General features: G+C 44.7%; 1 protein-coding gene across 2 annotated transcripts in view; it reads right to left on the reverse strand.

Moving 5' to 3' along the window:
- Positions 1-15,468, reverse strand: part of TMEM132B (transmembrane protein 132B) — a 275,274-nt gene that overhangs the window by 12,392 nt on the left and 247,414 nt on the right. For both annotated transcript variants that reach the window (XM_064168527.1, XM_064168526.1), the window contains exon 6: positions 1,216-1,421. In XM_064168527.1, the coding sequence (XP_064024597.1) occupies positions 1,216-1,421 (206 nt within the window). The remainder of the gene's footprint in view (positions 1-1,215; positions 1,422-15,468) is intronic.

Here is a 15,468-nt window from a genome sequence, read left to right on the forward strand (position 1 = left end):
GCCCTGGGTACATTACAGGCAGAAGAAGGTGAGTTAAGTGAAAGTTTTAGCAGCCAGCATATGTGGGTTCCTCACCTAGCACATCTCTGGCAGCTTTGCCTTTAACACTGAAGCAAAGATGCAAATTTCTCCTGTGCCAGATTCTCACCACCTCTTCTGTCATAGCCATTAAAGAATGTCCACATAGCCAAAAGGTGAGTCAGTCCCCTTCTTTGGAGTTCATTTTCTGAGGGTCCTGTAAATTGTGTCCTATTACCCTTAGTTTTATGCCGTCGTATAAAGTGTTAGATGATTCTACTCTACTGCTGTCTGTTTGGGCTCTTTAAGGCTCTTCAATAGCTGAGATGTTCTCCTGAGCGAATCAGGTGCTTTAGCTACAACTGCCACAGTGTTTAGCACTAAAGTTACTGCTGCCAGAAGTGCCTTTCCACTATATATAAATCTGAGCTGGTGTCATGTCTTGTTCTCCAGTGGTATTTTTCAACTCAGCCTCAAACTCACCACTATAGCAGTGCTCCTGGAAGTTCTTAATCTTGCAAATTGTCCAACTAATAGTTATTCTAGAATGGGTATTTTCAGTAGGGAATGATGGAGGCAGAGCTCAAAATCCCCAGCCCCTTCCACCCTCCTCTTCTCCTCCTCCACATTTGTCTTGGTAGAAGCCATATAGCAGGATACAGTTTTCAATAGCAGTTTGGGTTTTTTTCTCATAACTCAAATCTAAATAATGCTTTAGCCAGGTCTGTGCATCTCTGCAGAGACTGAATCGTCATCTGCAGTCACAGAGTCATAGAATGGTTTAGGTTGGAAGGGGCCTTCAGAGATCTAGTCCACCATTTCTACCTGACTCCCTAGCCCCCTTTTTATCTAGGAAACTTAAGCACTGAGAGTGCTGAATGTCACATGTGCACACAGAGCATGTCACATACAGGATGAGAGGGGTCCAGGTCTTCTTCAGGTTTGCACATCACAGCTTTCCTGAGATTATGTGGAATTGATCAATGCTTCAGGCAAAGGCAGCGACTTTTAAGCTCTGTAGATCAGGATAAAACACAACTACTGATAGCGCTGTTGGGTGCTTTAATGAAGGCTCAGGCTGTAAAGCTAATTTTAAACAGGAGAATTTAGATTCTGCAGAACACTCCGAAAATGTGTTGTGTTGTAAAATCAGAGGCCTGGGCATGAATGTGGACTGTGCTGGTGCTGTGAGCATACCTTTTATTGGAGGTGACTGGTATCCTCCAGCCTTTGATCTGGCTAAGCTCTGTATCAGAGATCTCTATCTGCAGAGGGAGCCTTGGAACCCAGACCGTCACTTCTAATTGGGTGGTAAAATGCTGATAAGTGAAGTTAACAATGGTATCCACTTTGCTTTTCATTTCCTTGCCATTAACGAAGATGGAGTCACAGCTGTCAGAAACCTTAAAAAAAAAAAGAGACAGACAAAAGATTAATTGGGAAATGAATAAAAGTTCCTGAGGAAGCAGGAGGAATGATACATCAGTCCAAAGACAACACTGATAATGTGAGTCATGCATATTGCATTTTCAGTTTTCTAATTAGTAGCAAACAGTGATAAATGGACCCCAGGGAAACAGTTCTGCTTTCCTCAATGGATACTACTCAAACTACAAAAATAATTTAATGGTGTTATATAACCTATGTGAATCTTTTATACTAGGCAAATTAAACTCTTCATCAATCAAACTCCATGTGCATCAAAGTTTATGTTTACAACTTGCTTAAAGAATCTGGGAAAAATGGGGCCATATGTTAGTGAGAAAAAGACTGACTCAGGCCCATAAACTAGAATCCTTTCCTCTTTCCTGGAGCACTGTACTGCTGAAAGACAAAGATCCCCTTATGGCTCATGAGCAGAACTGCAGCAGAAGCATTAATTTTCAGAACTTCTTAGCAATTGTTTTAGCAAAATGTATTTGTAGTTGCTTTCTGTCACTGCATGCAACTGCTGCCAAAACCTCTGGTCCTGAGAACAGGTCCCATATATACAAAGGGCATGACAGCAACGCATTTGACTTGTTTCCTGGCAAGAATGAACTTCTCCTTCATGAGATGTGGATGTTTGTCTATACTTTTAGATGAGATACACGTTTAATGTATAACAAGTTTATATGTATATACGTGTGTGTGTATGGGTGTATTTGTATCTATATACAGGTTTGCATTCTGCTTAGAAGTGAGAGAGAGGTGATAGCATCCAATGGAGTCCATCTGTTGTGCTTTTAATCTTTTAAAACCACAGCTTATGGGATGTAGTTGTGTGCTTGACACAGACTTTGCTCTCTGTCAGGGCTGTTCTGTGCCGTACTGAGCTGAAGGGGTGCTGGATAAGGCAGTGATAAACTTCTGCTTTACTGCAGTTACTGAGAGAACTTGTGTAGACTCCAGTGGGGAATGTACTGAAACACAGGTTGGCCTTGTTCTGTAAACACACCTCAAACCTCTTCTAATAGTAACAGGCATTAGGGGTTACTGAGACAAAAAAATACAGTGTATGTCTAGCAGCCTTTTTTACCTCAAAGGCACTCCTCACATAGTACTTGTAAATTAATTCTATCCCATTTGAAATCTCAGAATAACCAATTTCTTCTCTTGAGTTCTAACACAGCACATCGTTGCTAGATGGGCAATACCTGAAGTCCACTGTCCTACTGAACTCCTCAATTCAAGAGAGATGTTGAGGTGCTGGAAGGTGTCCAGAGAAGGGCGACAAAGCTGGTGAGGGGCCTGGAGCACAGCTCTGTGAGGAGAGGCTGAGGGAGCTGGGGGTGTGCAGCCTGCAGAAGAGGAGGCTCAGGGCTGACTTCTTTGCTGTCTACAACTACCTGAAGGGAGGCTGTAGCCAGGTGGGGTTGGTCTCTCTCAAGGGAACACAGTCTCAAGTTGTGCCAGGGGAGGTCTAGGCTGGATATTAGGAGGAAGTTCTTGCCAGAGAGAGTGATTGGCATTGGAATGGGCTGCCCAGGGAGGTGGTGGAGTCACTGTCCCTGGAGGTGTTCAAGAAAAGACTTGATGGGGCACTTAGTGCCATGGTCTAGTTGATTGGACAGGGATGGATGCTAGGTTGGACTGGAATGGGCTGCCCGGGGATGTGGTGGAGTCACCGTCCCTGGGGCACTTCAAGGCAAGGTTGGACGTGGCACTTGGTGCCATGGTCTAGCCTTGAGCTCTGTGGTAAAGGGTTGGACTTGATGATCTGTGAGGTCTCTTCCAACCCTGATGATACTGTGATACTGTGATATGATCTTGGAGGTTTCTTCCAACCTGGTTGATTCTATGACATGGATTCAAATAACAAAATATTGCCCAAATGGCTCTCATAATGCTTTTAGGATCAATAGACATCTTGCCCAGTAGTCAGCTCCTTCAGAAGCAAAAGCACACCAGTAACCTTTATGTAGGTCATCCCGTGGCAAGTTTTATTTCTGGATTGCTTATGACACTGTTTCAAATGATGGCAACTCTCAAGGCAAGTGTGGAAGAAGAACCATTAGGGAAATGCTGTGTCAGTTGGTATCCTGGTGTGTATCCACTGCACATAGACCATATCCAATGTCTGTTTCACTCAGTGGGACCACACAGACCAACTTTTCATACTGTGCCTTGTGTAGCACCACTGTACAGATGAGGTCATTCTCCTGGGCAGCTTATTACTGAGAACAGCTTTGCTAAATTACTGTGCCTTGAGATTCATGCTAGAAATGCTCACTGGCTGGTGGCTTTCTCCATAGGAAGAGAGACTGAGGGAGTTGGGGCTCTTCAGTCTGGAGAGGAAGACTCCAAGGTGACCTTACTGTGGCCTTTCAGTATCTTAAGGGGGCCTACAAGAAAGCTGAGGAGGGAGTTTTTAAGATGTCAGGTAGCGATAGGATTGGGGGAACGGATCAAAGATAGAAGTGGATAGATTCAGACTGGGTGTTGGAAGTTCTTCACCATAAGGGTGGTGAGAGCCTGGAACAGGTTGCCCAGGAAGGTAGTCAAAGCCCCATCCCTGGAGGTGTTTAAAGCCAGGCTGGATGGGGCTCTGGCCAGCCCAATCTAGTGTGAGGTGTCCCTGTCCATGGCAGGGAGTTGGAACTAGATGATCCTTGTGGTCCCTTCCACCCCTGACTGATTGTATGATTCTATATGCAATATCCACATAGAAAATAAAAAAGCTTCACTTCCATGTCTGCCTTTGCCAAATCAACGTCTCAGAACTCCATCACTGCACTGAGACTACAACCAGTTGCTTTTTTACCAAAGCACTAAGCCAAGTTGTGAGGGATGGGGCAAAGGAAGTCGAGTCATGTTTCTGGAGAGAATCCTCCCCCCACAGAAATGCAGCATGAGTACAAGAATTAAAATACAAAACAACCAAAATGAGCCTTGCTGTCTGATAAAGAGCTTAAAACGGACTCCAGGCTCAGGAGTACCACAAATGAGATGGTGCATACTCAGAATCTTTGTTTCCCCCTCATAATGTGTCACAAGTGTCTCTGGAAAGTTTAAGCACATTAAGTGAGGCCATTAATTGAATGAGCAGTTGAGATTCTAAAACATAAAGCTTACATCTGGGGAGCTTTGTGAGAATTAATACAAGACAGAAATCATTAAGAGAACTCAAAGAGGGAGGGATAAACATCAAGACTGGATCAGGGGAATAACTAATATCTGACATGACAGCAGATAATATTTTAGATTCTCTTTGTGCTCCTTAAAATACTCTTATCTTTTTTTCAGCAGGCAAGAAAGGTGCTAAATTAGGGAGGTGAAAGATGGACTTTAATTGTAGCTGTAAAAATATCAGCCTAGGCTTACAAATTTTGTAGATTATATGTCTAGACAGAGTCATTCAGCCATTTATATACTGGCCAAGTATAAATCAGTATATATAAGTATGCTATACAAGTTAACCCAGTGGCCTTGTGTAGAGCTCAGAGCTCACATTTCTCTTCGGTTTATCTTCCAGAAAACAATCCAGCCTTGAAAAGGAAACTCTGAAAGAGGCATAGTGGTTGTTGTTTGGGTTCACTAGCTGGAGCTTGGGTTTCCTCTATTAGGTACAAGCAGACCAAAGAGTTTAAAGGAAATTTGTTAGTGCAAATAAAGGTGAAAAGTGCAGCAGTCAGCTGAATCCTGTGATGATGTGCATGAAACTATGACCTCTGATAACAATTCAGGCTAGACTAAAGTTTACCTGAGGAAGCTTGTTAGATGCACCAGGCATTTTAATTACTGTTTCACTCACTGCACCTAACAGCAGTTGTTACTTAGATTTGCTTCATCTGAAGGAAAGGAGAACTTTCAGCATGAAGAGAAAGTGCCCAACACTCCTATTTCGCTTGGGATCTACTATAGACCCAGGAGAAGGAATTCATTTCATGGAGATAGGAGCTGTGATCTGGTGTTAACAGCACTCTGATACTTCTCCAAAGTGAAGAGGGAGTGACAAACACTCCTTGAGCTTTGGGGACTTAGTGCTAGCTGTATTCTCTGGCCAAAGGCCTTCAGTAAATGTTCCCCTTACCTTCTCCCCTTTTAAGTGCCCTCTCTGCTTTTCTAGTCACACTGACTGCCAAAAGTGGCTTGGGAGGGGAGCTGGTATGGCCTGCTGCTGAAGTTTGGGGAGTTCATGGCCACTTACAGAAGGAAGCTTACATCTGGTTTGCCATGGGGCAAGCTCTGTCACATCAGCAGGTGGCTTAATGTATTTCTTTTGGGCTGCTGGTTCTGAGGGCACACAGAGGGAAACTGCCGTTAAATCTCTCCTGCAACCTCCCCAGTGAGAAGATGCACAAGTGAGAAACTTAGAATGCCACCCTTCACAGTGCACAGAGTAAGCCTGTTTAAAACAGCCTCTCACCATCTGCTGCCAACTGCCTGAAAAACCAGAAAGTGCTCTTTGAGACTGTTTGCAACCTGGAGAGCAGGCTGACCAGAGATGTGCTCTGGTATGCAGGTCAAGAGAAAGTGAGCTGCAATTAACCTTTCTGTGCTTTGAAGGAGGTGGTTGGCTCCAATCTTCACAAGCAACTGTAAAAAAGCACAATTTGCCCAGTACAGACTGTCACAGCCTCCTCATTTTAGACTAATCCAGAACAAAAGTAGCCAGCAGTCCAAAAGAGTAATTGGGAAATCATTCAGTGTTCAGGTCAGCAAAGGTTTAGCCACCCTTTAGGTGAAGAGGTGAAGTGGAGGGGCAGTGAGATGACACGAAAACAAGCAATGCCTGCTGCAGCTTTACACACGGGTTTGGTTCTAATGCTTCTCCTCAGCTTGCAGGTCATCCTGTAAGGAGGCTGAAGGAGGATGATGTAACAGTGCCAGCCACATTAACCCCTCTGGAGGTTTCCAGTTAAACAAGACCTTGCTGCTGAATGCCTGCTCGGTACAACCATTTTCCTGGGAAGAGATATCAAGTTGGCTTCAGGAGAAGCCTGCCATGGGTCTCTGTATTCAGCAGCACCTCAGGGCTTCCCCAGCCCATGCCTCATCTCCATGTCGTTTAGTTTTCTGTTTAATTTGGTATGAAGCAACAGTGACTAAGTGGGTGTAAGAGTGGTACCAGGTACACTGCCTAACTATCTTGTGGTGCTTTGATCTCTCAGGTTTTTGACATGTAATGCCCAAAATCGTGCTGGTATTTTTACAACTGGTCTGTAGAAGAGGAAACCGAGGCACAGGCAGTGTGTATCAGAATTGGGTCTGACACAACCTTTCCAGATGAGAGCTAGAGCCATTTGGTTATCCTGTCAGGTCCTTAAAGGATTTAGATTTGCAGTTCAAATTCACCCCTGAGAAGAGAACCTTTCTGCACTTGCTTTCGAAAGAGCCTTCACTAGTACCTCAGCAGAACTGGCCTTTACAAGGGGAGGGGGTTGCCTGGTACCAAGATGTGCAGACTTTTCAGCTTCGTAACCCTGTTTTTTCAACAGCAACCTCCAACCTTATGCCATCCCCTGCCTGAGACATCCCTGCTCCTGATGGTCAGCATAAGAGGCAGAGCCTTGACCAGGGTCTGTCTGCAGCCACCAAAGTCCTCTGCAAACAGACCCACCCACCACTGCTCTCAGGAGCCAGAGCTCTTTGAGAGAAGAGGTTCTTAGGAATGACAGACCAGCAAATTGCAGACATTTATCAAAGGTCAGAGAAGAGTGCACAGTGCTGCTCTGCAATCAATGTGTAAGGGATGCAAAGTCTCATTACTCTGGCTGAAGCTATAAAGAGAACAGTTGTAACAACATTTTAACGTGAATGAGCCTAGAGCAAATGGTTCCCTCTCGTAATAATCTTACCTCTGTAATTTTGTGGTATTTCCTGAATGCCACCTTTCCCACCTTTTCTGCACCATTCTGTCTGGCATTGTCTTGTTAGCCCATTAGCAAGGACTTGCTGAGCTACTTCCAGCCCTTATGTTGTGTGTTTTTATTCTGCCTCTTCCATCTTTTCACATGGCCACAGCATGGCTGTGTGTGGAGGAGTTTCTGATTTGGGTAATTTTGTACTTTATTTTTTTATTACTACATGTTTGCCTTAGAAGCACAGTCTGGAATCTGGCTTTGTGTTTGGGTAATCGCTGAAGACAAAAAGAGGGATTATTCTTCTCCCTATCCTATTCTTTCTCGCTCTTTCAAACAGCTGCTTACCTCTGTGCCTTTCCCAGCTCCTGTGCCTTCTGCACCCTGCACTACCTGCAGCTGAAGTCCCTCTTAAACCAGCAAAGGCTGGAAGGCTATGCCTCATATCTTGAGACAAACAAGGCTTTGCCCAAAACCTTTTTTGGCTAAGAAATGCCAGTTTCATTTAAATTCAGAGTTATAACTGATCATAGTCAGTCTAGAAAATGTCAGAGTTCTTGTTTTGCTGTAGCTGTATGTTAGGCTATGGCACAACACATTAATTATTCTAGTGCACAATATTTGCCCAGATGCACATGTCAAGTGGTAAAAGTTGAAATTTTCATTACATTTTATTTTCCTTTTCGAATCAAAGCTAATTAGGCAAGGCTCAATTACAGTTCTGCCTCAGAACAGCATATTATCTCCTTTTGGACTTGTGTGGCAGAGATAGTCCAGTGGTGACTCAGCCTGTGCTGGTAACTGCCCACAGATCTCTGCAAAGCACTTCTGGGCCAGCTCATGGGACTCATGGCTGCATGGCTGAGCAGGGTGCTGTGGTGAGAGGTTGCATTTTCTACTAGGACCCAGTGAGGCGTTAAGCATCCAGTGAGGAGAAGACATTTCCCTCACTCCTGGCACTCAAGCAGCAACAGGGGGCAACTGTGGAAGCAGTCCCTGCACTGCACCTGTGTAGTATGTGGCCTGCCAGGCTCAGCAATGCACTGATTTCAGCCTCTTCCCTAAGCAGGCATTTTTGTGCAGTTACTTCTGGCAATAGCTATTGCTTCCCCTTGCCCCACCTGATGTGTGCTGGGGTCTGCAGATGCTGTCTCTGAGCAATTAGAGGCAAATTGTAGATTAAGAATACGGGGAATAAAGGATGGGAAATGACATGAAGCTGAAATTGAAACTAATGAAAACAGAAGTTTTATTCCCTTTTAATTTTAGACATGTGCAGAATAGTCTTGGAAGTGCCATTTTTTAAACAATCTTCTCACATTAATTTGCTTTTATTGGGAAATCAGTTCTGCAAGTACTGTTCTCCAGAATAGCTGGAGATATAAGTGTTGGTTATAGGAATCCCACAAGACATGTTCTAAGGTTTGTTTCCTATTTAGAAACAATAGCAAGACTTTAAGTCAAGTATTCCCCATCTCATGTGTTTAATAAGTGTCTACTTTTTGTCTTAGCAGTGACTAATAATGTTACAAGAGCTTCTTGACCCAATGCAGTCCAATAGCTACACTTAGAAATATGAAGAGAATGATTTCCACTCCCCCTCGACCAGCTTCCACTGGAGGAAACATAAACCCTGCAATATGTCAAGGTGAGCCTGAAGCATTTCCAGTGCTCCTTATTTTCAGTAGTCTTAAATTGCACCATCTACCAAGAAGAAAACCACATACTTCTGCACTGAAACAAGAGATTTCCCTAATCGTGGTGCCTGGGCAGGAATATTTGTTCAGTCCCCACAGCCCTGTGGTACCCTGTAACACGAGGCCATGCACACCATTTAGCAGCAGAAGGATTGCTGTGTTGGGGTTAGTTGTTTTCAGATACACCTGCTCTTTCTGAATTACCCAAAGTCTTGATCCTTCCACTGCTCAAGTCATCCCAGTTGAGTAAGTGGAGGATGATCGAACATCAAAGGCCAGAGTTTTAGACGTTAGTAGGCATTTAACCAGGTAGGTGGAGATCTCCAAAACTATAGGGATTAATCCATGGGAAATCCAGGCTATTCCAAAATTATAATTTCCAGCAGCCATTCTCCCTGGCTTGATCACTAAGAAAGACTAAGAGGGAGATTTGAAACTCATATCTGGACTTGAAGTTTCTCTCTTTACAGACAGAAGCAGAGTCTGACAAAGACTTGCTTTGAAAGCAAGGAGTTGGTGCACAAGTGCTGCAGCAACAATTCCAGCCCAGCCCCAGCTCAAGGTCCCACGACTACAGTGAGCCAAACAGAGAGCCTTACAGACAGAGCAGAGAGTAACATCTGCAATTGTCCTTGCTGAGCCAAGCCTGGGGGCTCCCCATGGCTGTGGTGCAAAATGCAAACTTGCCATTTATACTCAGCTCTGACCTGTAAGGACAAGACATTAGAAGCAAGGTTGAAAAGAAACCCCTTTGTCCAGGAAAGCACAGAATGGCAAACCAGACAGTAAACTGAAATGCTATGTGTTCCAAAGAGCAGAACAACATGATGGTGTGAGTGACAGACTTGTGGAGGGATTATCAGTTACACAGATGCACAGAGCTCCACGTGGACCATTTTAATAGCAGTTCAGCAGCAATCAGCACAATAGAGTTAGTGACACCCCATTGTTTTATCGAAGAAGCCTCTGCTCATTTTCTCCATAGATGTCACCATTTAACACCAGTGATGAGGAGAAGTAGGAGATTGGGGAGGAGGAAGATGAGACTAGGTATAGGTTGCAATGATGTGAATGGGTATTTGAAGTTTTGGAGTGCTTTTTACCTTTTAACCCCTATTGAAATGCACTGAACTAGAGGGAAGGACAGCATGGAAGACATTAACATTTTGGTTTGACAATGGAGACAATTGCCGCGGTTCAGAAAAGGTGCAATGATCCATGAATGTACAATGAGGGTTTAAAAACCTGCTGTACTGAATGAAGTGTGCACTATTCAAAAACTGTTGATCTATGCAAAATGATGAAACAAGGCAGGAGATGTGCCAGGGTTTGGGTCCCAGGTGCAGAGCAGCTGCTCTCATTCCTTTTCCGGCACGCCGCACAGGGGCGTTCCTGATGGAGAGGATAAGTTTGGCGGATGCACAGGTTGAAAGGGGAGGACCAAAGAAGGTGAGTGTGCTTTCAGACTCCAGCCTGCTGCTCAGCCTGACTTCATTCAGCTCAGTAATAACTGCTGTGCAGCCGTGGTGGCGGTGCAGCTGCTGGGAAGGGCAGATGCTCTGGCGTTGTGTTCTTATTGATTATGTAGAGTGAATGGCTGAAAGTGACTGGGGGGCAGCTAATAGCAGGACACGGCGGCTGCCAAAATGTTCTCTGCTCCGTGTGCCACATTCCGTTGCTAATCAGCTGAGCTTTTAATTGCTCTTTTTCTGCAAAAATCAAGCTGAGAATTTCTGTCAAAATGAAGTTACATTTTCTGTGCTCTCCACACATTTATCGTCACTGTGTTCAGATCAAGAGAGAGATCATCTTCATTAGGTGAAATCAATGGCTGTATTAAAAGGCTGATGATGCCTTTGGAAGATAAGAGAATGCCTTTGTTCACAGTACCTAGCATAGAGGTTGGTTCATGAGCAATGTCAGCTCCCCTACGCAAGAGGAAATGATGCTTGATCCCAGTAACTCAAAGACAGTGGTAGCTGTGTTGCTGTTGGCCTTAGCACAGACATGTCTACAGTTGGCTGTGAAACCAGATGGAACTCTACTTTTGATGTGTGAAAGAAAAATGGACTGTAACAGATCTGATCCAACCCTTGCTGAAGTAAATGAGAGACTTTCTACTGATTTACTGGCTTCAGATCAGGAGTTTTAAAGGATGCAAGGACTTCAGTGGCTGTCGTGATGCAATGACAGCCAACTGTGACACAAGCTTGGAACAGCAAAAAATGTAGACAGTGTTTTTTCAGAGGCTGAAGGGCTTTGGTATATCATACTTCAAATTGTTTGGGCAAACCTCAGCTATGTCCTGATAGAGCAGCAGTTTTACTGCCAGGATGCAGAAGAGCAGGTGCATATGAAATCTGTCACATGGCTTGAATTCCTTTAAATCTTAGCAGTTTGTGTTTGGGGGAAGCTTTAGGAACTCTCTTGTTTTAATCCAACCACTACTTTTGTCAATAATAAGAATACACAGACCAGAGCTCAGAGCAAGGTCTCCTGCTTCCTTATCCATTTGCAATCAAAGTGGTGCCAGTCCCATTCCTCTCCATGAAGTTCTGTTTCTTTTAAGGAATCTAGTATGCAAGTCACCATGGCTTCTACTTGCCTTGTCACCATGATGCAGTAGCTCTCCTGGGCTAATACCCTTCCCAGACAGGCATGCTTATTTCTAGACAGACAAATTCATTCCTTGCACTGAGATAAAGGATCTCACCAGCACAAATTCTAAGTACATGCTTGTTTGAGTTATCCTTTGCTTAAGTGTTTGATCCTTAATCTTCTGCACATTAGACATTACCAACACTTGCTAGTTTAAGTAAACTTCCACACATTTCATTCATCAGCTGGTATCCCAGAAGGGCTCAGATGTTTATGTGGTGAAACTCCAGCATATGGTGCCAGATTTTTCTTGCACCAATTCTAATTGCAAACACTGAACCTGTTGTGTAAAAACTGTTAATTACATGAAACTAACACATATGTTTGAGATATAAGCTAAGGTTGGGGTTTTTTTTCCCTCCCTTCTCCTCTGTCCCAACTTCTCCCCCCAGAACCTGAACTACACAAATGGGATGGTAGGCTGACAGAATGGATTACACATAGCTGAGGAAAGTGAGAGAGTATGTAACATACTTCAGTCCCACTGAAGGTCTTTGTAAAATAGCAGGCTTTAAAAGTCATCTTCTGTGTGCTAAGTAAACTTGGTGTTCGTGGTTTATGGCTCTAATCCCCGTGACTGAAATTTAAGATCTAAGGCTCCATGAAATTAAATCAAAAAGAAACAATTACATGCATATTCCTTCAGTTTCCTCTGCCAAGGATCCTTCAGTTTTCCCAATGAAACTTTAACAGGCCAAAGAGGAATGTGTACTCAAGAAAACCCAGCAGGTCAGTCCTAAGTGCTGAAGCTGATCAGACCTTCAGTGCCTGCTGGTATCTCAATGTTCCTGGAGAATGCAAGTCACCTCCAGATTCCCACAGCACCCACAAATGTTTCATGAGTGCTACATCACAACTGAACAACAAGATTATGGACCCCAGATGTGTCCAGCCTTCACATAGGACCTCAGCAACTTAGCTCTTTGCAGCTGCACAGAAACACTGTAGAATATCCAGGAGGACACTCACAAGTGGGCCACTGCATGTCTAGCCCTTGTGCTGCTCCCGAACTACTTCACTAGGAATCCAACTGGAATTTATGGCAACTATGACAGCACCATAAAGCCACAAGCCCAGAAGAAGAGTGGACAGCCAAGTAACATGCTTATGAGTTTAGCAAAGTATTCATAGAATCAGAATGGTTTAGGTTGGAAGAGCCCTCAAAGATCATCCAGTTCCAGCCCTCCACCATAGGCAGGGACACCTCCCGCTAGAACAGGTCACTCAAGGGGGGGGGCATCCACAACCTCCCTGGACAGTTGTTTAGTGCATTGTCAGGAATGTTAGCTACGCTGATCTAGCAACAAAAGCAAACACCACCCTTATTCCAAAGCATCAGTAGAAAACCAGAACCAAAAGAAGTCCAAGCATTTTTTTTAACACAGCAGGACACTTTTGCTTTACAAAGAAAACTCTAGGCCTGTGCCCAGATACTAGTGCATCAACACTCATAACTCTTCCCAGCTAGTTTTAGTCTCTGAGCAACAAATAATTCATTAATTAGTGAAAAAGGGATGTTTAGACAGCAAACACAGCCAAGAAAAGCAGCCCTCAAACTGTGTTCATTCAGCCAAGTGCTTCAATAAAGTGATTTGGAGAGAATGTCAAGGGCTTTTACCTGGGAAAAAAATCCCTTCCTTCTCCAGACTTACAACAGTAGACTTTGACTATACTAGGCTGCTTAATTCAGCTGGCGTTCAGAAGATCAGCATTAGGAGTTCCCTCTTCAGTAAACTGAAAAAGCCAAGTGCCAAGGAGGGAGGGCATTCAAAGAGCAGCATTTAGCTCAAGGAAGGCGGTGCAAGTTCCTGGCACATGTGAGATGGTCAGTCTCTAGCCATCGCTACGGCACAGATCCATGCATGCTCCACGGTCCTGCTGCTGCTGCGTGTCATTGCAGCACAAGACTCAACACAGTCAGTGCTTTCTGTGCAAACTCCCATTCCTGGAGTCATCTTAGTCTGTGAAAAACTAAGCTGACTTTTTCAGATGAAACCAAAAGGCACTACAAACAGCATAAAAACCTGCACTTCCTAAAGGCTGGAAATACGTTTTAGAACCTGATTTTTTTCAGCCTATGCTGTCACTTCCCTGGAGAGAGGGACTGTGTATGCTCCTAATATGCTCCTAAGGTTAGTACTGTTACTGCAATAGAGCTGGATCTTGTACACAGCAAAAGGCACTTTTTCAATGAGAGCAGGCTTAGAGAATCAAGGAAAAGACACACCCCACCACCCCCCCCAGGATCATCAAGTCCAATCCTAGTCGTCTCTACAAACTTCACCCTTAAGCCCTGTATTGTAGCTACAGAGAAGCTGAAGGCAAAACGGAGAGTTCTGCTCCATCCATGTCCAAGGTTCCGTGCTAGCCCTGGCTCTGGACTGTGCTGTGTCATCATCTTGTCGACCATCTGTGCCGAGCTGTGCTTTTGCAGACCAGCACTTGCTCATGGACAGTCATTCAGGCAGAGAAGGAGGTCCTTTAGGATGACTGCACTAGAAAAGTCAGAAGTCTCCATGCATCAAAAATACAGCCAGGCCTCCATTCAAGTGTGCAGTCCTGGGGCTCTTGCAATTGTCGGGAGGTGACTGAGTGACACAGCAGCTCTTTTCCAGGAAAATATTTCATCTCTCTCTCATGTCAGAAATGACACAATCAGGAGACCTGGCTCACCTCCTTCATGCAAAGTGCTGGGTCTGCTTCTCTCTGTAAGCAAGCCTGAGACTGCGCTGAAGAGGGCATGCTTCAGTTGTGACACAGCCTCAGCCTGGAGGCTGCTAGTCCCCATAGCAAGCCAAAGGAATGACTTTGCCATACACACATCAGCTGCACCTCAGCTGGAGCCCCTTGAAAACAGCCTTCTGTTTCTCCTGACTCCTAGCTACAGCTTCTTGCCAGGCAAGAGGAGGAGAAAAGGTAAAAACCAAGGGAAGCTTATGGCTGGAGAGAGAGCCTCTGTGCGATCAGAGGCAACTGAGTGAGAGGGTGCCTTGGGCAAAGCTCCCCTTGTGTTACCCACACAGGCACAGCAGTTGCACTGCTTCTGAGTCACAGGGGAGTTTACAGATAGCTCATGAGTTAGGAGAATGCAAATCTGATCTGATCACAGCAGCAGCTGTCTGTGTGCTCTCCGCCTGGAACAGCAGAGGACTGACTTTAACTGAAGCAGGGAGTGGAACAGAACAAATCCTGCAGGAGCAGTCCCACTTGGGGAGAGCACTCAGGGTGAAGTCTGCTCTGCTGCTGTCTGTTCAGCTTTTATTGTGACTATAAATCCAAGCTCCAACAAGGGAGAAAGCAGCACATCTTGAGTAGTGTCTGTGCAGAGCAGAGCAAGAAAATGCCTGCTGCAACTGTTGTACAAAAGCTGGCCACTGCATCGATGGTAGTGATCGTGTTGTACTGAAGATGAGCTTTATTCCCTTGAGCTGCACAAAAGGTGTGAGTGCTTTCTAGCTAAAGGACCTGCAGGACTAAGGGGTTCTGGCATCTCGTGCTAAATCTCCCACCTTTCTTTTCCTCTTTCATTAACGTGCTGCAGCTTTCCACCTTTAAGTGTCTTCCACCATGGTCAAAGGAGAATGTCACTACCCAAACCTGCAGCTCAGCCCCACATGACATGTACCTGCCACAAGTCCCTTTTACTTCTCTAGAGGGTCACCGCTGGTCATCTCAATGCACTTTACAAAGAGAATTCATTGGCATAATCCTTTTTGCCAGGAAGAGAGCACAGCTTATTAAAATCCCACAAAGAGAAGAGGAGCCCTGAGGACAAGTGGTGCATGGCCCAGAAGAAGCCTTTGGGCAGGTGG

This window comes from Pogoniulus pusillus, chromosome 30 (assembly GCF_015220805.1).
Source record: "Pogoniulus pusillus isolate bPogPus1 chromosome 30, bPogPus1.pri, whole genome shotgun sequence".
NCBI classification, from domain to species: domain Eukaryota; kingdom Metazoa; phylum Chordata; class Aves; order Piciformes; family Lybiidae; genus Pogoniulus; species Pogoniulus pusillus.